The sequence below is a fragment of the Nuphar pumila genome, chromosome 2 (assembly GCF_984573655.1).
Source record: "Nuphar pumila chromosome 2, dmNupPumi1.hap1.1, whole genome shotgun sequence".
NCBI classification, from domain to species: Eukaryota; Viridiplantae; Streptophyta; class Magnoliopsida; order Nymphaeales; family Nymphaeaceae; genus Nuphar; species Nuphar pumila.
Genome location: NC_143250.1, coordinates 117,370,484 through 117,393,728, shown reverse-complemented (window position 1 = coordinate 117,393,728; position 23,245 = coordinate 117,370,484). Strand labels below are relative to the sequence as shown.

Genomic DNA, 23,245 nt, shown 5'->3' with positions numbered 1-23,245 from the left:
CGTCGTCTGCTATCGTCGGAGCACCCTTTGTCGTTGTTTGCTACCGCCAAAGCACCCTTTGCCATAGTCTATTGCCACCGGAGCACCCTTTGTCATCGTCTGTTCATGAGAAATAGTTGAACTACCAGAAGAATTGATATTTTGTCTATTGTTTATCATGATACTAGGGTGCATGCGTCGAACTGAATAGACAAATAATAGCGATTTACAACAGAGATAATGGTGGCAATGTCGAACTGAGTAGACAGAGATCAACAATTTAAATAAAGATCAGATCAGAGAGTAGTGATTTATAGTAGAAATAAGATCAGAGAGTAGCGATTTATAATAAAAATTAAATCAGAGAGTAGCGATTTACTGTAAAAATCAGATCAAAGAGTAGCGATGTATAGTAGAAATCAGATTAGAGAGTAACGATTTAAAGTAGAAATTAGATCAGAGAGTAACGATTTATAGTAAAAATCAGATTAGAAAGTAGCGACTTACAGTAGAAATTAGATCAGAAAGTAGCGATTTATAGTAGAAATCAGATCAAAGAGTAACGATTTACAATAAAGATTAGGTCAGAGAGTAGCGATTTACAGTAGAAATCAGATCTGATCTTTGTTGTAAGTCGCTACTCTCTGATTTGATTTTTATTGTAAATCGTTATTCTCTGATCTGATCTTTGTTGTAAATCGTTGCTCTCTGATCTGACTTCTACTGTAAATCGCTGCTCTCTGATCTGATTTCTACTGTAAATCGCTACTCTCTAATCTGATTTCTATTATAAATCGTTACTTCTACTGTAAATCGCTACTCTCTGATCTGTTTTTTACTGTAAATTGTCACTCTCTGATCTGATTTCTACTATAAATCACTACTCTCTGATTTGATTTTTACTATAAATCGCTACTCTCTGATCTGATTTCTACTGTAAATTGCTACTCTCTGATCTAATCTTTATTGTAAATCGTTGCTCTCTATCTACTCAGTTCGACGCTGTCACCATTATTTCTATTGTAAATCACTATTATCTATCTACTAAATTCGATGCTTGCACCCTGGTATCATGATGAACAATAGACATAATATCAATTTCTTTGGTAATTTAACTATTTCTCACAGGCAGATGATGACAAAGAGTGTTCTAATGATAATAAATGACGGTAAAGGGTGCTTCGACGATAACAGATGACGATAAAGGGTGCTCTGATAGCAACAGCCGATGACAAAAGGTACGTCATTAAAGGAAGCTTATGTTATAACAGATGATGCATTGTCAAAGGGTGATCCAGAACGTTTAGGGCAAAATATTATGAAGAACTCTTGTTACGGAAGAGGAGTTTAGAGATTAAGGCAAAAACATAACGTTTGAACTTTAAAGAGTTAAGATCATCCTCTCTTTTATGGACGAAGAACATTTTTGTCCTTTTATTGAATCATCGTTTCATGACGAGAATGAGTACTTAAGTCTTTGCAACCGCACCGGATTTTGATGCTAACTAATGTTGATACACGCAAAGATACGAGCCCCACATGCTTATATACGTGGTGCTCATGCTCATTTCGACCCCCCAACATGAAAAGTTTGCTACAGTGCATCTTCTTGGGGGAGGACATACAACCTGCTTAAATTGATGAGTGCTCCTCCTAGTAGGTTCTTAGGAGGTTTGACAATAAAAAATTAGTCTGCTAGGGCATGAAATGCAAAGCATCCTTTGAGCACACCCTATCGTGAGATTGTTGGGCGTTCTTTCGCAACGCCATTAGCAGTGTTTTGCTGCTGTCATTCAAGGCTGCCACGTGAATTAAATTCGTGACAAATCATCAGTATGCTTTAACTCCACAAAAAAAAAATCCCCACCAACTCCTCTATTGCCGAATCGTGACATCGTCATCTTTTTTGGATTTTTTATGTTCATGTCACGATTTGGCAGCAATAATTGCAAGGACACCAATTAAATTTTTTCCAGCTTGCTAGTGCTGTAGTAGGGGTGCCCTGCTATAAATGAAGCAAAACCTATATAAAGATTAGAAATACGGAAGAAAACGAATGACAATATTATTCATTTATGGCAAGCATTTATACACTGAACATCAGCAACGTGATAGATATTGATAACAAAATAACTATTTCCTGCTGAAATTGATGGACACACGATCCTTCAATCCCTTATGCAGGTTTCCCGCTGTAATTTAACACCATGACATAGTCTGACACGTTGTAGCCCTCGCCATCCTTTTTAAGGATGTGAGCAGCGTCACCTTTACCAGCCGCGTTCTTTATCCAGATATCAATTAAATCATGCAGAGGAAAGCTTGGCCCGACACAATGACCACAGCATGTAACCTCCACCTGCAGTAGATATCAAGCAAGGTTTCACAAAGGGCAAAGAACTTTATTCATAATCAACAAGTGAACATGCAGCGCCTTTGATTGAAAAGCATGACAACAGTGAGTTTAAAATCAGAAGGAACATCTTGAAGGTAAAACTTTCATGATATAGGCTCTGTTTGGGAGCCTTGCATTGGGATGGAAACACCACTTCTGTTTGCCCAAAACATCCTCTTGTGAATGGTGTTGAAATGTGGTGTTGGGGTTGCCAACTCCATTTCCAATGTAGTTTTTCAGCAATACCAGTGCTCCCAAACAATCAGAGAGAATGAAAGCACTGAGGAAACCCCAACACACCTCTGATTCATGGCTCCTAAACAGAGCCTTATTGCTGTGCATCTGAACCACAGTTGCCAGAATGAGCAGTGGGTACGAGAAGTGATGCATGAAGCATGAAGTGAGAAAGTGAACGTCTAAGAGATGCCTTAGTATGTGAAGATTGAAATGTTTAGAAAACATAAGGGGAAATAAACAGAACCTGATTTTCATCTAAATAAATCTTTTAAGATTTTTGCCTAAAACTGCTAAAAGCATATGTTGGCTTTATAATAAAAAAAAATTAAAAAATGTTGTAACATGAAAAATGAATTTCCAACATCAAAGAAAGTTTGATTTTATATATCAGTGAAGTGGGTTTCCCATCAAGTTCCGGAAGCGTAAAAGAAGTGAATAGTTTCATGCTTCCAAAGAGAGGCTTCTGAGATATTTAGGAGCTTCTGGTAACCATGTTCTGAACTGCTGCTCTGATGGCTGATTCTGCAGATTCGTGCAAGATACATGCATAGCTGTTGCTTAGTGCATTACTAATTATTTCAGCATCGGTTTAGAAAAACCACTTAAGCAGCTAACTCAGTTTTGACCGTTCAATTCAATAGGCTTTCATTGGCCACAGGATTTCAACTCCAACCTCATAAGTCAAATATGCCCTTTCTCTGCCATAAGCAATCTGATTATTTGAATTCTTAAAATAGCAAAATAAGGCAACATTTATCATGCAGAAACAATGGTTCAGTTGCAACTGCTATGAACAAACAGATAAACCAGAAACACTAAAACGTTGTTAACTTATAAACATTGTTTTAAAGTATACCTAATACTAGGGAAAACAAATTTGAAAATGATATTGGCAACAAAATTACACCTTTATTTATACTTTATTAACATAAGCCAACCAATGAAAAGAACGACATTGAGTCTCAGAAAGTTGCCTTGGTCTAGGAAGTTGTATTGCTAACAATTATTCTATTCATCCAAGCATGAAAAAGACAATTACCTCGGATTCATGTCTTAAATTGAGCTTTTGCACAAGATACTGCTTAATATATGACACAGGTATACTTCCATCCCTGCATGAAATTAATACAAGTTTCTGAAACAGTTGCAACTATGTTCACAGCTGAGAATTTCCAAAATTTGGATAGTGTAGTTTCCCTTTTTAACAAAGAAATTGGAATCCATATCTTAATCAGAAAAAGAAGCACAGACAGATAAACTAGCCTTAAAGTAATGAATTGATATTAAGAAGAGGAAGGCAGACCCAGAAAACAGCTAGGCACGAAATATTCTAGCTTCTCTTAATGTAACCATAATATCTCGTCAGCATAAAATACAATCTAGAAGATGGATTCCAGATACCAAATATGGCAGATATGGACATCAAAAGATCTGCACAAAAAAATGCATAATGGGAATCAATACAAGTATGCTAGTAATGCGAACAAGGGAAACTTTCCACTGAATCTATTTGTTGAAGGCCAGGGTCGCAGATATCTGGGATGCATCTTCTCTATCTTTTTTTGGCAGGTACTTGCAATTCCCAGCAAAATGCTGAACAAAGTATACAAATAATAGAGTTCAATGGAATATGGAGTTGAAAAAATGTAGCATGATCAGACTATTTCTATGCAAAGACAACTGCAACAGGATATCCTAGCAGTCCTCAAGTCATCAGTGAAACATGAACATGCAAAAAACTGGCTATTTCCCTCTTGAATTGGCTTCTTATTGCATTCCTTATAAGGTTTTATGTCTTTTGAATTGGAATTCAGGACTTCATAAATCGTTGGAGGGAAGTCTATCATCGGATGAATGATTCAATACATGAGCCTCGTGCACTCACCATCATGATGAACAACTTTAATCAACCTCTCAAGGGTCTCTCGGCCACTCAATGTCTTTAGAGCAAGCATGGCCTAATATTACTTTAGTCATAAGAAAGGATTATGGAGTGAGAAGAATGACATTGAGATCCTAATGAGATGAGCTATCCATACAACTATAACAGTTGAAGAGGACAATTTTCACCATAAGGTTGACAGTTTTGATTGCTTCTTGAATTGGCTTCTCATTGCATTCTTTATAAGGCATTATGTCTTTTGAATTTTTGATGAATATTATTGTGTGATTTATGGATGTCTTATATGTGTCCTCTCATGAGGTTTATGGTGACTTGCTTGCATTTTGTCATCTTATTTTGTATATTATTGCACCTTCATTTACTCGAGGATTCAAACTCCCTTTGTTGGATTTGATTTGAAACCTTCTGTTTCAAATCGGCTCTTGTTTATAACCCCATTTTGGAAAGTGATTTTTGAGGTTCTCTTGTTGCCTTATTTTAACTTTGGTTTAGTCTATCACAATATTTTCTTTGATGCATCATCTCTTTGCTTCGGCCTTAAAAGTGAGCTGTGTACACCTTATTGTTGTGGAGCTAGAGATGTTTGATTGTTGGGGGTGAGTTGTGTGCACCATGTTGTTTTGTTAGTTTAGATAGTCAGTTTATGAGTGACATGTTGGCACTCAGTTTGGCTCAACTGACGATTGTTTGATCCCTGATTTTGTGAGTGTGTTGTATTACTCATTTACTTATTTGTCCCTTGTTATTATGTTGGCTTGCAAAATTTCTTGCTCTTGCCCTGATTTGAATATTGCTTTTCAAATCTTCTCATTTTTGTTGACATTAGTTTGTCTCAATTACAGTATTTTTACCTCATGTTTTTTCACTCTCCCCTCTCATTTAAGTGATGTTTCTTTGGACAAGTGTTCTTATTTTATCAGTTTACAACCATGTGTGTGGTGAGTTATGTGCACTCGTTGTAACTGATGGTGTTATTTACATTTTTACAACCATTTGTGAGGTGAGGTTTGTGCACCTCTTGTGGTTGTAGCTGGTGTTTATAGGGATGGCAGTGGACCAGGGGAAAGCAGGGCCCCGCCTCGCCCCGTTTGGACAGGGGATGAAGGGTATGAAACGGGGATGGAGGCGGGGACGAAGGTTAAAATCCATCGCCATTCGGGGATGGAGGCGGGGATGGACGTACACTTTTCCCCGCCCCGCCCCATCACCGCCATGATCCCCGCCCCGACCCGTCCCTGTCACTTTTCCCTGCAATATCCCCGCCCCGCCCCGCCTCATCCCTGTCACTTTTCCCCACAATATCCTCGCCCCGCCCCGCCTCATCCCCGTTTGAACCGAGGATGGAGGACATGAAACGTGGATGAAGGCGGGGGTGGAGGTTAAAATCTATCCTCGCCGAGGATGGAGGCGGGGATGGAGGTTCTAATCTTGAGGCGGGGAAGGGGTGGAGACCTTGTCCCCCGTCCCGCCCTGCCCCACTGCCATCCCTAGGTGTTTATTATCAATTTAGACAGCCGGTATTGCTAGCGCATGGTCATGGTTATTGCTAACATGGGTTTCTTTGATCTCTTGTCCTATGTGCGAATACACTTGGATTTTGAGGTTGTTGAGTTGGAGGTGAGTGAAGTGATTGCTTGTAGTGATCAAACTTGTAACACTCGAGATTTTTCAAAAAAAAAAGTTTTGAATCCAACCCAAATTCGAGTCCAACATCCCCCCTGCATTCTATTTAAACCCCCCGAGGGGGGGGGGGTGTTCTTTTTATCGCAGGCCTGCACCCCCCTCACCTCTGAGACCCCTACAGGATCCCCTCCGCTGCGCAACTCCCTTCACCCTCTCGACATCTCCCGCACCTACTAGACCCCCGACTCTCACTCTCTTCTCTCTGTGTAACCCTCTTCCTCCCAACCCCGTCTCCCTCCTCGTCTCTCTCCCTCGTCGGGATCGCCAGGACCGACGCCCCTTCACACCGAGACCTCGTTGGAGCTCATCTCGCCGGTAAGTCCCCCTCCTCAATCTCTCTGTTCTCTCTCTTTGGTGATGACGACACCAACCCGATGCCGCCATCCTTCCTGAGCAGCGGCACCACTCAGGTGCTGCCTCTCTTTCTTCTGTTTTCGCTGGCTAACCAGAGCAACCAGTGGTGGTGGCTCTGGCTCGTCGGGTTTTGCTTCTGAAAATGAAAGGGGTCGGCAACAACCTTTCATTTTTAGGCATCCAGAGGGAACCCGCTCCCTCCCCTCTACCGTCACCTATTTTGGTCAGGAGGCCAACGCCACCTAGGCGGTGGTTCTGTTCCACCGCCCCAGGCAACAAGGCAGCCGTTGTGCCCGTTTTCTGCCTGGCTCCTCGAACCCTGTCAGGGAGGGGGAGGGGCTCGACCCTACCGAGCTCACCCACTCCACTAGCCTGGGGTATCAAGTGGGTTGGGCTCGGCTGAGTTGAGCTCACTAGCCCAACCAAGCTTGGGTGCCCCATGTTGGGTGCACCCTAGGGCTCAGGTTGGGTTCGGTCTAGCACAAACAAGCCACCTAGCCCCCCAGCTCCTGCTCCCTCCCTGCCCTCTTCCTGTCCCCGCTCTTTTCCCCGAGCCCTTCAGCTGCAGCAAGATGCTGCAGCTGAGGGGACATATCGAGCTGGGCTCGGTCTGAACTGAGCCCAGCCCGGTTCTCGACACCAGAGGATCGAGCCTAGGCTCGGTCCCATCCAGAGGAAGGGCCAGGCATGGCCTGACAATCGAGCCCGCCTCCTCCCCCCTTTTTTTGTTTTCCTCAGGCAACCGAAACCGAGCCCGACTCGGTTGTGGCCTACCCAGTCATGCTGGGCAGACTCGATCAGGTTGGGCTCGGTCTTCACCAAGCCCAACTTGGTCCCCGTTTGTGGCAAATCGGACTCAGCCGATTCGAGCCCAGCTAACACCAGGCCCCAACTTGACTCACCTCGATTCTAGACCCGACTAAGCTGGTCGGCTCAAATCAGGGTTGGGTTCGACCCCTGCGACACAAACCTGGCACAAATGTATAGTTTTAAAAAGAATCCCCTCGTTCTTATTTTCACAGTACAACAAATACTTTTAGCGCACCCTATCGGTGCAACAGACTCGACATGTGCCCCGAGGCACGAGCTCCTAATAACCTACGCTCAAAATCGCCAACGAATCCGAAAATCTCTAAGGTAGGGGAAAGTTGGATACAAGGACAAATGACATAACACTTCTTGTAACGCCCTCAAAATCCTAGACTTGTAACTTTTTAGAAAAAATTTGAAAGCCTTGTAAACATTCCTTTATCAGAGTTTTAAATAGTAATTCAACGGAAAATGATATTTTTGAAATAACAAGTCAACGAACCTTGGGCGCATTACTTGCGAAACCTTTCCTTTACGCAACGGATTTGAAACTCTGTACATTTAAAACCAAATAGATTAAAAAATGTAGTTTTAATAATTTAGAGTTTATACAAAAAAAGAATTTTCAAAAAAACCCTTATACAAAATTACAAAAATATCCTGAAGAGCGAAACCTATCGAGGCTTGAAAATGCTTAGGAGAGAAAGGTTTAGAATGGTTGACAAATCTTTTTAACAAGATTTGGCGGACAAATAAGATGCCTAATGAGTGAAGGAAGAGTACTTTGGTGCCTCTATATAAGAATAAGGGTGATATACAAGATTACACAAACTATCGTGGCATAAAACTCATGAGTCGTACTATGAAACTTTGGGAGAGGGTGATTGAGTCTAGGTTGAAAAAGGTTGTCATGATTGTTGAGATTAAGAGGTTTTAAGTTTAAGTTTTCCTAGATTAGAGGTTATTTGATATTTTAGTTTAATGAGGGACTTATATGTAATTTCTCCTTTTGGCCTCTCTCTATTTAACATAGAGATTAGCCCTAATAACATTTAACGAGTTCTCTTATTTTGCAGCCGTCTCTCTCTCTCTCTCTACCTAGGTTTCTGCGCATCTCATCTAACATTCTACATGGTATCAGAGCCATTGATCTCGGGAGCGTGATCGATCGTGATTGATCTACACCAACGAAAAAAAAAGTTGGAATCAGGTGTGCAGTTTCTTTTTGCGTTTTTTGCGTAAGATCTGATAACAGATCTGGTGTCTGACCAAGGTCATGACCCAGATCTGTCATCAGATCTAAGGGACACGGTGGATGCGTGTCTTCGGTCTGGTAGTCGTAACCCTTGAGCCCTTGAGTTTTGGATTTTTTTTCTGCCGTGATTTCCTGCTGTTTGGGAGCAGCGGCAATCTCATTTCCTGTGTTGTTGCTTGTGATCGAGATATGACTTATTTGTTTAACTGTTCCTTGAAGAAATGAAATTCTTGTTGGCTGTCGTGCTTTATATGTCTGGGAGCAGCAGCTATCGTGATTTTTTTTTCTGCGTCTGCATATTATCGTTGGTCGTGAATCTGGGTGCCGAGTTCTTCTAAAAATCTTAGTTGGTTGTTCTATTTCAGAATATGAATATCAGCAGTCGTGATTCCCTGCTGTGTCGTGATTTTTTTTTCTTCATGTATGTTGTGAAAGAAGCATGTTAGTTTCAGTTGTGTTTCTGTTGTGGAAACAACATGCGTGATTCCCTGCTGTGTTGGAAAATATCCCTGTTTGTGGGCTGTTGTTCATTACTGTCGTGGGATTCTGTGTTGAGTACAACTGCTGGTTGTCGTATTGGCTGATGCGTGATGGTAACACACGCTATTCCCTGTGTCGCTTGAAGCCTATCCAGATTTTATCTCTGGTGTGGAAAACTGTGTAGTCGTGGACTTGCCTGACGCGTGATTATAAAACTTGATGTTCAAGTGAGTGAATCTGATTTTTTTTTTGCAGCTGAAATAGAATTAAATCTTCAGTATGGCTGAAACTTCGAAATGTGATTCCAAAATTGAACATATTGGGGAGTATAAGGCTTTTGTCAATCCCTTCTCGTACGGCTCTTCTGTAAGGTTGAATAAAACTAACTATGCCAGGTGGTCCAAAACTTTTATGATGTCGGTATCTGGACATCGTAAAAAACATATTTTGTTGGAAGACGAACCCACTGAAAAAGTGGGAAAATATGTTACTTGGGATGAAGATAATGACATAGTTATGTCATGGATCATGAATAGTGTCGAACCCCATATTGCAGATGGTTTAATTTACTATAATACAGCCAAACAGATGTGGGACAATCTTCGAGATACGTACTCACAAGAGACTAATGTGAGTCGTATCCTGCAAGTCGAACAGGAGATATATAATTTACAGCAGATCAGACCTTGGCCCAGTACTATGCCTCTGTCAAAGCTGCGTTTGAAAGACTCAATGCTCACAGGCCTCTTTGTTGTTCAAAGCAAAAGGATCATCAAGAACAGACTATGGTTGCTCGGTTTCTTACAGGTCTATCTTCAAAATTCTCTGTTGCAAAAGTCCAAATGTTGACTGGATCAGATGTACCTACTCTTGCTGATGCATATAATCGTCTGAGTAGACTTGCGATCTCTCTTCCACAATCTCAGCCTGTGACTCAGTCATTTGCTCTAGTTGTCTCATCTGGTTATGGGCGTGAAAATATTCAGAATATCAGAGGACGAGGTCGTGGACGAGATATGGGAGGCAAAGGAAAGCTTCAATGTACATTATGTGGAAAATCTGGACATTTAGAAGATCGTTGCTGGGATAAGCATGGTCGGCCAACCACTTCTTCATCAAAGTCATATGCTCCTAAAGCAAATGTTACTACACTAGAGGCAACAAATGTACATGATAATATCTCTGCAAGTGACAGTATCACCCTCAGTCGAGCTGAATATGATGAGTTGATAGCTCTTCACCCCTCCTATAGCCGGTGTTGCCTACTCAACAGGGAATCATCTTCATCCGAATGACAGTAAGTGGATTATTGACTCTGGTGCATCCAGACACTTGTGTGGAAATTCGCTTGTTTTTTCAGATCTAAAGGATATTACTGTTCATCGAGGAGTCTCATTAGCCGATGGGAGTTACTCATCGATTGTTGGTCAGGGAAACATTTTTATATCCTCCTCCTTACAGTTGAAAAATGTTCTTCATGCTCCCAACTTTCCTCAAAGTTTATTCTCTGTTAGTTGCCTTACAAAAGAATTAAACTGTAGAGTGATATTTGATCTGATCGGTTGTCATTTTCAGGATTTGCTGACGGGGAAGAAGATTGGTGGAGGCTATGAAGAAAATAGAGTCTACTACCTACATCATCCAGTGGGTATTGTTCATGCTGCAGTGGAACACTCATCGAGTCCTGTTCAGTGGCATCGGCGACTTGGTCATCCTTCATTGTCAAAGCTTCGTTCTGTCTTTCCTCAAATTCCTTCCACTACATCATTTCAGTGTGAAGCATGTCAGTTGGGCAAGCATCATCGAAGTTCGTTCCCTTCGAGTCAGAGTCAGTCTAGTCATAAAGTTTTTGAACTTCTTCATGGAGATGTATGGGGTCCTAATAAGATTCCTACTGGGACTCAGTGTTGATATTATCTTGTTATTGTTGATGATTTCTCTAAGTTGTCATGGGTGTTTTTAATAAAAGAACGATCTTAAGTTCCAAGTATTATCAAATCCTTAATTCTTGAAATAAAAACTCAGTTTGAATCTATTGTCAAGATTGTTCGCACTGATAATGCTCTTGAGTTTAAATCAAAAGTATTGTTACAATTTTACCAAGATCATGGCATTCAACCCCAAACTTCCTGTGCCTATTCATCTCAACAAAATGGGGTGGCTAAGCAAAAACATCGGCACCTGCTTGATGTTGCCCGGACCATTATGATTCAATCCAATGTTTCTGCCAGTGTTATTAAAAACGCGCCTCAAGGCGCAAAAAGCGCGCCTCGCCTTGAGGTGAGGGCCTTTTCACCTTGAGGCGCACTTAACAGACGTAAAACCCTCAAGGCGTACGCCTCATGCGCCTTGAGGCGAGGCGCGCCTCACCGTGAGGCGCACAATTGAAAATCGGATGGGCCCGGACCTGAGTCCGACCTGGACCTGGACCCGGACCCATATGCTCGAAGGTTCGAGAGAACCTGTGTCTTTAAAAAAGACACAGGCGCCTCTCTCGAACTGTCTCTCTCCACTTCGTCCCCCACCACCGCCAGCCACCACCCGCTGCCGGCCATCGCCTCTTCCACCTTCTTTCCACCACCCATCGTCGACCACCCCAATCTTCCCGTCAGATTCATCGCTCCCACAAACAGAATCAGTATCCTTCATTTCTTTTGGGGCGTTTATGAATTCCATTAAGTGAAGAGATATTACGGTGTCTGAGGAAGAATTGGGAACTCAACCTCAGCCTGTGAAGTGCGCCCACTATCTCGCCAAGATCGTCCTCAAGGGCAACGCCATTCTTCACGCCGCTCACGGTCGCATTTGCTCCCCCAAAACCTTCGATATCGTCCTCGGCAAGGTGCGTAGCGCGTTCTGGTTCGTTTTTCGTGGGGTTTTTGGTGGTTTCAGATTCACAAATTATTTCTTTTTGATAAATCCTGAATTTTGGCGTGATTGCGCATCGAAATACGAGTTCCTGACAGGAACTTCCTGTGGTTGAATTGATCTAATTGACTGGTTCGTTTCGGAATTTTAGTGGTTGATCAACGTAACGATGATTTTATGATTTGTACCAGCTTCTTTGATCGTTGGCGAGCTTCTACACGCTTGAATTTTTTAGAATTGATGTAGTTCGATAAATTCATGGTCACAGTTGTTGATTGATACAGTTCTTTAATTTCTGTTCTATTGAAATTGGACAGTGTTTTAGGAAGCTGAATCAAGTTCCTTTTGCGTCCTCCTTTTGTTCAAAAAATATTGTGTTTGGCCTTCTGCTGTGTAGGAACCTTGCTAGAAACAACAAGAAATATGGTTCATGGGGCATGTGGCAAATGATTCTTAACTAAATAAAGCATCTCCGAATTTCCACTTGCACAAACAACATTACAATATCACATATGAGTTTCATATACCCTTGAATTTTTGTTATCGATATTGAGAATGCTGCTTTCACACCTTTGCTAAGCTCTACAAATAGCTCCAAGTAGCAATGAATGAAGGAAATGGTGATTCTTAAATATTCAAACCTTCATCGGACGATCGCTCCAACTAGGTTTGGGTTTAGTCTTACCGAATTCATGCAACAAGTAACAAAGTGCATCCACTCCATTGTTCAGACCAGACTACTGTTATCAATGCTCCGATTAATATGGTTATTTACACAATGCATTCACCGTATGCATTTCTTAGCATTTCATAGGACCTTCATACGTACCTGCGTCACCTTCACTAAGCACGACTGTGCACATTGTTCTCCAAGTAGCACTTGATTAAGAAAATAGTGATATCTAAGTATTTCAAACCTTTACTGAACATCACTCCAAGTAGGGTTGCGTTTAGTCTTACCCAATCTACGCAACAAGTGTCTCAAGGCATCCACTCCATTTTTCAATCCAGAATCCAATTCATTTACCATGTCAATGCTCCAACTAGTATGGTTTTTTACATAATGAATTTTAATTTTTACAAGGATCAGGCTTTCTTCCAAACCGAGGTTGTTAGTGCTAATATGCATTTTGTTGTTACTTTTACATGTTAATCTCATATTTTTTCCGTATTTATTTGAGATTTTTTATTTCATGTTGGTTGGTGCTTCATCAATAATGCATTTCTTATTTATTTATAATTTTAGATAATTTTTATATTTTTTTTAAGTTTAATTTTTTTTTTTTGAGGTTTACGCTTTGCGCCTCGAGGCTTACGCCTCGCCTCAGATTTTGGTGGAGCGCCTCGCTACGCCTCAACGCTTTTCACAACACTGGTTTCTGCATTATATTGGGGTGATGCGATTACCACTGATTGTTATCTGATCAACCGCATGCCTTCATCTTCTGTGGGTGATCAAATTCCATTATATATCCTAAAACCTAATACCCCACTCTTCTCTTTCTCACCAAAAATATTTGGATGTGTTTGTTTTGTACACAAACTTGGTCCTGACCGTGATAAATTATCTGCTCAAGCTACAAAATGCATATTTATAGGTTATCCAAAAAATCAAAAGGGATACCGATGTTATAATCCTATTTCTCGCCGAGAGTATGTCAGTGTGGATGTATCTTTCTTGGAATCCACTCCATATTTCTCTAGTACCGGTACCTCGCTGCAGGTTGGTCCAGCTGACTCTTTTCTCTTACCTATACCTCCTTTTCATTTGGAACCTGTGCCCTTGGTACCGAACCAAACTTCATCCTCTTCACGATTTAATAATCCTCCATTGGTATATGTACGTAGAGCTCCACCTCTGCCCGTGCCTCCATCCTCTTCTTCTCCTGAGGTAAGTACTACTGACAATCGTGATCTTCATGATGATGATAACAGGCCTATCGCTCTACGCAAGGGGACACGACAATGTACCTTATATCCCATATCTCATTTTGTCTCCGATGTCAGAATTGGAAATCAGATGAAAACTTTTATTTCAGCCTTATCTGCTGAAACGATTCCTCTGAACTATCAACAGACAGAGCTAGATAACCGTTGGAAGCTGGCTATGCAAGAAGAAATGGATGCTTTAGTGTCTCAGCATACATGGGATTTAGTTGATTCCCCAGTAGATGCTGACATTGTTGGATGCAAATGGGTATATACAATAAAGTACAAATCAGATGGTTCTATTGAAAGATACAAGGCCAGATTAGTAGCAAAAGGATATACTCAGACATATGGTATTGATTTCTTTGAAACCTTTTCTCCTGTTGCACGGATGGGCACCATTTGTTTTGTTCTCTCAGTAGTTGTTCATCATGGTTGGAGCTTATGTCAATTAGATGTGAAAAATGTGTTTCTATATGGAGATCTATCTGAGACAGTTTACATGCAACAACCTCCAGGTTTCGAGGTTGAGGGGGAGTGTCAGAAGGTGTGTAGATTGAGAAAGACGATTTATGGCTTGAAACAAAGTCCGCGTGCATGGTTTCAAAAGTTGTTTGAAGTAATGTCACGCTTTTGCTTCAACAGGTCAGCGGCAGATCATACACTATTTATCAAGAAAACTAACTCAGGCATAGTTGTTATGGTGGTATATGTGGATGACATCATTCTTACAGGAGACGATGTGAAAGATATTGAAGCCACAAAGGCTCATCTTCAAAAACACTTTGTTACAAAAGACCTTGGTTCACTTAGATATTTTCTGGGTATAGAAGTTGCCAGGAGCCGTGAAGGGATGGTCTTGTCTCAACAGAAGTATGCTCTTGACTTATTAAAGGAAACGGGAATGTTGGGAGCTAAACCAGCAAATATTCCCATGGACCATAAAGTTCAGTTGTTTGAAGAAGGGTCAAAACCGGTTGATAGCAAAAGCTATCGCTCACTAGTAGGGAAGCTATTGTATGTAACTATAACCAGGCCGGATATTGCTTTAGCAGTAAGCAAAGTTAGCCAGTTTATGGACAAACCAACTGAGGTACACTGGAATGCAGCTATAATGATTCTCAGGTATTTAAAATCTTCTCCTGGAAAAGGGTTATTGTTCAAGAAAGGTGGAACTCTGGAGATAGTGGCCTATTCTGATGCTGACTATGCAGGATCTATAGTGGATAGAAAATCTACCACAGGATTCTGTGTGTTTCTGGGAGACAACCATGATTTCATGGAGAAGTAAGAAGCAAAATGTGGTTTCTAGATCGAGTGCAGAATCAGAATATAGGCTATGGCTCAAACAGCTGCTGAATTGATGTGGGTTCGTACTGTTCTTCATGATCTTCAGGTGAAGGTTTCCTCTCCTATGACCATAATGTGTGATAACAAGGCTGCCACATATATAGCGAACAATCCTGTCTTTCATGAGAGAACAAAGCACATTGAGGTTGATTGCCACTATGTAAGAGATATGGTTCAAGCTGGTCATATCTCTACCAAATATCTAAAGTCGGAAGACCAAGTTGCAGATATGTTTACAAAGCCTCTTGCTAGACCAAATTTCTCAAAATGTTGTGACAAGCTGAACATGATTAATATCTATGCTCCAGCTTGAGGGGGAGTATTGAGATTAAGAGGTTTTAAGTTTAAGTTTTCCTAGATTAGAGGTTAGTTGATATTTTAGTTTAATGAGGGACTTATATGTAATTTCTCCTTTTGGCCTCTCTCTATTTAACATAGAGATTAGCCCTAATAACATTTAACGAGTTCTCTTATTTTGCAGCTCTCTCTCTCTCTCTACCTAGGTTTCTGTGCATCTCATCTAACCTTCTACAATGATATCGGAGAATCAATTTGGTTTTATGCCTGGAAGATCAACTATGGAAGCTATACATCTTCTTAGACAACTTATCGAGAGATATAAAGAGAGGAACAAAGATTTGCATATGGTTTTTATTGATTTGGAGAAGGCATACAATAAAGTACCTATGGGCGTTCTCTGGTGGACAATGATGAAGAAAGGTGTTTCTCTTAAGTACATTAGTATAATTAAAGATACGTAGGAAGGAGTAGTAACCAATGTCCGCACTTGTGGAGGAGTGACAACCAATTTTCCTATAACAATTGGGTTACATCAAGGATTTGCTTTAAGCCCTTTCCTATTTGCTATAATGATGGATGAGCTTACGAGATCAATTCAAGAAAATGTGTCGTGGTGTATGTTGTTTGCTGATGATATTGTTTTGATTGATGAGTTTAGAGCTGGGGTTAATGCTAAGTTAGAATTATGGAGACAGACATTGGAAGCTAGAGGTTTTAAGTTGAGTAAGAGTAAGACAATATATGGTATGTCGGTTTAGTAAGCAACGAAGTAGTAATGGGAGTGTAGTGAAGCTTGGTGAGAAAGAAATACTGGTGGATGATTGTTTCAAGTATTTGGGATCTATCATTCAAAAGTATGGAGAAATTGATGGAGATGTAAATCATAGGATAAAGGTTGGGTGGATGAAACGGAAAAGTGCAACTGGAGTGTTATGCGATCGTAGAATGCCATTGTGATTGAAGAGAAAGTTTTATAGGACGACTATTAGGCCCGCTTTACTATATGATACAGAATGTTGGGCTGCCAAGAGACATCATATTCAAAAAATGAGTGTAGCTGAGATGCATGTGCTTAGATGGATGTATGAAAATACAATAAAAGATAAGATTCAGAACGAGGAGGTACGTAAGAAGGTAGGCGTTGCACCCATTAAAAATAAGATGAGAGAGAATCGTTTACGGTGGTTTGGACATATTCGGCGGAGGCCTAATGATGCACCAGTTAGAAGGATGGAGAAATGAGAAAATATATTAGTTAAAAGAGGTCGGGGTAGGCCTAGGAAGACTTGGATGGAGATAACAGGAAATGATATGAATGCTTTGAACCTCACCGAGGACATGGCATTGGATAGAAATGATTGGAGGAGAAAGATTCATGTGGAAGACCCAGAATGATTTTCTTTTTTGGTTCATATCGCCGACCCCAATTGTTTTGGGATGAAGGCGTAGTTGTTGTTGTTGATCCTCAAGAGCGAAACATCAAGAAAAGAGTCTCATCTTGATACCATTACGTCATCGTGCCATCATTTATCGTACCAACCTAATCATCACCTGTACCAATAAGACGGGTCAGTTTCATGAAAAACTGATAAGTGCACAAGTATAACAATTTAGAACAAAACTAACACATGCTTTAATTCATACAAGATATATAAGTTAACATAAGTGAGCATGCTAATCTTGTTTTTGTATCGTTCCAATATTATCAGATGTCTACGAAGAGTGAGCATAATAAGCAAAATTCAGAACCCAAGCTAATATATATACGTTGCTCGTTTCGCAGTGTGCAAGTCAAAATAAGTAAAGTGAACATGATAACTTTGTTTCGATATTAGTTGTCCTGAAGGTACACACAGAAAAACATAGAAACAACTGAGACTGCCCGGGGGTTTGTTATGTTATGTATTTTAATACCTCGGACAACTAGCGAAGTTCGTTTCTAAGAGGACGGCCAATGACCGAGAGAAAATTCTCAAGAGGCATTCGTGGCTAGGAATGCATCTAACTTCTGCAGAAATCCATGGAATCTACCACCTAAGATAATGTTTAGTAGCCCTGTCCCCTACCTCCGATGACTGGGGACACCGAGTTATTTGCCCGAGGGGTGGTTGTTAACAACCTATCCATTAGAGTTTTTGTATCATCCCATCATCTCCCTTGATGGAAGTAGAGGCGAATGTGTACGTTAGGTTCTATTTAACTGAAGACCCGTTCTACATGCTCTGGTTTTTCAAACCAGCTTGAGCATCTTGCTTGTAAAGGCGATGATCACCATTTATGTGATTCCAGTAATGTGCATTTTGCACACTTCGAGGTTATCATAAACCTCTCATCCAATTATCGTAGTACTAACATGTCGTGCATGTTTGATAGTGCCGCTACGATGAGAGGGGTATAAGTTTCTCAGAAAGATACCCCAGCTTTAATGTGTTGCGAAAGAAACGATGTAATCATTTTAGTTTAATTTGATAAGCTTTGGTCTTTCAAACCAACTCGAGCATCTTACCTATGAAGGCGATCGTCACCATTATATGATTTCAACAATGTGCATTTTGCATGCTTCGAGGTTACAGTAAACCTCTCATCCAATCATCGTAGTACTAACATGTCGTATATGTTTGATAGTATTGCTACGATGAGAGGGGTATCAGTTTTTTAAAAGAAACCCCAACTCAAATGTTTTATGAAAGAAACGATGTAACAATTTTAGTTTAGTTTAACATGATTTGGTATTTCCAACTACTTTTATATCATTGTGCAATTTGCACGATACGAGATCGCCACGAATCCCCCATCCAGTTATCGTAGTATCAACATGATGTGCATGTCTCACAATACTTATGATAAAAGGGGTATGGGTTTTTCATAAGTAATCCTGACCAAACACATTCACATGCTCCCATCTGAGGATATCCGGGTCATATCGGATATTAAACCGAAGTTAAAACATTTCCTCCTATCATGCTGCTTTGAGAAAAACTTAGTTGCAATTAGGCAACCCCCAATTTGAAACTTGCTTTTCAAAACTACACATTTTTTAAATGCTAGATTCTCGCAAGAAAACCCTTTTTCTTTAACATTTTTGTGCTCATGCGTAAATTTGTGTCTTTTGTAAAAGTGAAAGCATGATACAAGGTAGGATAGAATACTCACTTGCTTGCCTTACGTGGTCGCTTTTAGAAAAGGGGCTTCACGTTCACCTGTGCAGGAAAAGAGAGAACAAGGTATTGAGAGAAGAGGCTGCAGGGAGAAAAGACGTCAGACCATTCACCTGTGTCTTTCATTGTATTAAATATATATTGAGTACATAATTTTTAGGGTACGAAAATACCCTCTAACAACAGACTTAAAATACATTACACAGCAATCGGATCTTGACCCGATCTAGTATATGAGTCGGGTCGGGTCCTACACATACATGAGTTGGGACCAAGACCCAATAACAACTTCTTTTCAGCCTCCCTCAAGTTGTGCATGGTCCTCGACCATGAACAACTTGCCTTTCAGAAACCAAAATCAGTCCTTTGTCAGCCCTTCGGTGAAAATATCAGCAACTTGCCTTTCAATTCACACAAACATAGGCTCAATCTCTTTTTCTTCAACCTTTTTCCTGACAAAATGTTGATCTATCTCAATATGCTTTGCTTGACTAAGATGAATGGGATTGAAAGACATATTGATGGCACTTTGATTGTCACACAATAGCAGTGACCTAGCAATCGGTTCTCCAATTTCTATTAGGAGGTGCCTTATCCATGTAGCCTCAGCAGTGGCAGCAACCATCGATCTGTATTTAGCCTCAGTACTTGACCTAACAACCGCCTTTTGTTTTCTACTACTCCAAGATACCATGTTCGATCCAATAAAGCTGCAATAACCAGATATTGACCGTCGTTCATCTGGATCACCCGTCCAATCAGCATCAGTATAAATAATGATCTCATGACCGCCTCCTGGATCTAATTCACTTTTCCTGTACACCAACCCATCACCAACTGTACCCTTCAGATAACAAAGTATTCATTTAACTGCCTCCATATGCGGTGTATGAGGTTCGTACATAAACTAAGACACCTGATTAACTGAATACACTATATCAGGTCTAGTAAAGGTCAGGTATTGCAGCATGCCAACTATGCTACGATACTTAGTGGGATCTCCATATATATCTCCTTCTTTAGAACTCAATTTATGATGAATGACACTTGGAGTTGCTAGTGGCATACAATCTTTCATGCCTGCCCTACTGAGAATGTCCAACGTGTACTTGTGTTGAGTAAGTGTGAGTGTATCACATCTTTTATCAACTTCCACCCCAAGAAAATACCGTAGCTCCCCCAGATCTTTCATCTTGAATCTTTGATTTAATAACTTCTTTACCTCCTCAATGTGATTTTTGCAGTTCCCTGTGATAATGATATTATCTACATATATCAATAGAATAGTAGTGACATCTCGTTCACCGTCAATGAATAACTGAAAGTGCAGTAGGATCGAGGCAACGAGCACTAGAGGGGGGGTGAATAGTGCTTTTAAATATCGTCTTTAAAATTATGACGGATTTTGAAATTCGCAAAGTAATCACACAAAGAACACAAGAATTTATCTTGGTTTGGTCTTCCAGACCTACATCTAGTCCCCAAGCAAAACCCGCTTGAGATATCCACTATCAACCTTGTGTAACTACAAGATCATACAGACCAAATCCAGTCTCACTTTCAGTAACAAACCTACTGAAAGCAAACAACTCCTTTAAACCAAGGAGTCCTTTCCTTTTACAGAAAAATGAAATAATCAACTTACAATCAACCTACGAACTCTTCTTATGAATGCAAATGAAATGCAATTGACTTTTGAGGTTGTTGAAATACTCAACTCACGAATTCACTGTCTCTCAAAAGAATTTGAGTGAAAATATCAAGTGAGTGAAAAAACAAATATGAGTGAAAAACAAAGAATAATTCAATGTAATTCGATTGGATTTGATTCAATTCGATATGTTTGAGTGTGGAATGCACTCATATTTATAGTTGAAAGATTTCGTACGTTGAGGGTATGAAAGGGTGTCAAAACAGTCTATTTTGAACGATCAAAACGTTTGAAAAATGAAAAGACACGCCTTTTAAAAGTTTACAGAAAAAACGACAAAATTAATCGACTGGAACAGTAGTTAGTCGACTGAAATCAAATATTAGCAGACTGACAATTATTGTCGGTCAACTAATGTGTTTAACATAGCCGTTTGAAAATCTGAAGTTTTGAAACTTAGTCGACTAAAGAAAAAGTTAGTCGACTGATAATATCATCAGTAGACTGAAAAATCTTTCAGTCGACTACTGCTAAATTTTTCTGAAAACACATGTTATGTCCGGTCGACTGATAAAACCTTCAGTCGACTGCTGCTAAATTTTCCAGAAAATACATGTTCTGTCCAGTTGACTGATAAAACCTTCGGTCGAATAATTTTACAAAAATGACATTTTTGCTTAGAATATTTGGCGCGAAAAGATTGGTCGACTGGTGAGTCTATTGGTCGACTAATAAACTTGAAAAATTAAGTAAAGAGTTTTCTAAAATGATTTTCATGAAGGGTTCTTTTAGAAAAGTTTTTCTAAAGACTTTTTAGGTGAAATGCAATCAAAATATGCACTTTAAGTAAGACTCTTACAAGAATCTAAGACTTTTAATGAATTTTACATTTGCACACTAGTCTTTAAAGATTCTTCATCGAATTCTTCAATTCTTTTCATCTTTCTTCATTGCCTTATTTGAAATACAGTTGATTCACTTGTTCATCATCAAAACCTTGTACTTGAAGTATCGTGTATGGCTTCATTGTCGTAACAATAACGAGTGATCCAGAAGAGACTGAAAGAAGCCGTGCCTTTGTATTTCTAGCGAAAAACTCTCGAACCAGGATCGAGAAGCTTGTTTCAATCCATAGAGTGCTCTTTTCAACTTGCATACATACTGATTGGTGTCTCGTTCTGCATACCCAGTGGGTTGTTCCATGTAGACTTCCTCTTTTAAATCCCCATGTAAAAATGCATTTTTTACATCTAACTGGCTCAATGTTCATTCATGTTCAATGGCTAGACTCAACACAATACGAATGGTTCCCATCTTAACGACAGGACTGAAAGTTTCATCGAAGTCCTGTCCTTGTTCTTGTGTGAATCCTTTAGCTACAAGTCTAGCTTTATACCTTTCAATACTCCCATCTGGTTTATACTTTATCTTGTACACCCACTTTGACCCAACGACATTTCTATTTAGTGGTCTAGGCACAATCTCCCATGTTCCACATTCATGCAAGGCTTCCATTTCTTCATTCATTGCTTTGACCCATCTTCTAGAACTTGCAGCTTGATAGAACATGAGAGGCTCGTCCTCTTTATTTATGGACGTTAAGAATAGTTGAAAATCCAATGAAATTTTTTATAGCTTACACACTTGTCAAGCGGATGTCGAGTCCAGGAGGATCTTCTGATGTCCAGCATCTGTGGAGGGGGTCAAAAGGACCCGTATCTGTACAAGGAATGAATGAGGGCTCTTTCTCTCGCCGGGTGTATACAACACCCTTATACCTTATTGGCTCCAAGTTCTGTGTGACAACCTCTTCTGTTTGAGATGCATTTGCTGATTCTTCATATATCTCCTTCTGACTGCAGTCTGCAGGACAATCTTTCTTAGCACTGGAGAAGAGTTCTGAATTTAACCATGGATAGTACACCTCAACACTGGGACTTGAGTTAACAACATGAAGACTTGAATTAGCCGGCTGATCGTCAAAATTCATTTCGTCAAAAACTACATTTCTCGATATTTTGATGTGTTTGCTCAATGAATCATAGCACCTATACCCTTTGTAGTCTTCAGCATATCCCACAAACCTGCACTTTAAGGCTTTGTCTTGAAACTTATATATCAACGAGCTGTCAATGTGAACATAGCAAATAGACCCAAACACACGTAATTCATGATAGTCGGGTTGTATGCCAAATAGAGAAAAATATGGTGACCTATTTTCTTAATTTATCACATGGACCGTGGAGTGAAAAGCTTCAGTCCATAGTGCAGCAGGGAGATTGCTCTCGTGCATCATGCTCATTGCACTCTCAACAATATATCGATGTTTTCTCTCAGCAATCCCATTTTGTTGAGGTGTATGTGGGCAAGACACTCTTCTCTTTATCCCATTATGTTGAAGAAAGCCAACAAAGTCACTAGAGGAGAATTCACCTCCTCCATCACATTGAAAATTGAGAATGTTAGTAGAGAAATGGTTTTGAACAAAGGAATAAAATTTCTTAAACAATCCAAAAACTCCTGATTTGTGCTTCATAAAAAATATTCAAGTATAGCGTGAGTAACTATCAATGAAAATAAGGTAATATTTACTGCCAAAAAGAGAAGCAAATGGGGCAGAACCCCCGACATTAGAACATATGACCTCAAAGGGCCTTGAAGCTCTCTTATTAATGGAATTGAATGGCAAAACACGACTCTTACATAAATGACAACTAGAACACTTTATATCAATAACTTCTGAACTCAGATTGGACTTAAGAATGAGATTATTTGAGACAAGTTTTTCAATAAAATAACGACCACAATGACCCAGACGACTATGCCAAAGTCTTCGGCTTATTACATTTAGAAATGGCAAACATAAACTCAGAAGGAGGAAGAGAATGGTGTT

At 40.1% G+C, this 23,245-nt stretch overlaps 1 protein-coding gene across 2 annotated transcripts in view; it reads right to left on the bottom strand.

Annotated features, from left to right (window-relative positions):
- Positions 1–2,020: 2,020 nt before the first annotated feature.
- The window catches only part of LOC149846879 (E3 ubiquitin protein ligase DRIP2-like), a 48,488-nt gene continuing 27,263 nt past the window's right edge, over positions 2,021–23,245 (bottom strand). For both annotated transcript variants that reach the window (XM_089998189.1, XM_089998190.1), the window contains exons 3-4: positions 3,651–3,723; positions 2,021–2,338 (exon numbers count right to left, since the gene is read on the bottom strand). In XM_089998189.1, coding sequence (XP_089854315.1) covers positions 2,156–2,338; positions 3,651–3,723 — 256 coding nt within the window. In that variant the 3' untranslated portion in view covers positions 2,021–2,155. The remainder of the gene's footprint in view (positions 2,339–3,650; positions 3,724–23,245) is intronic.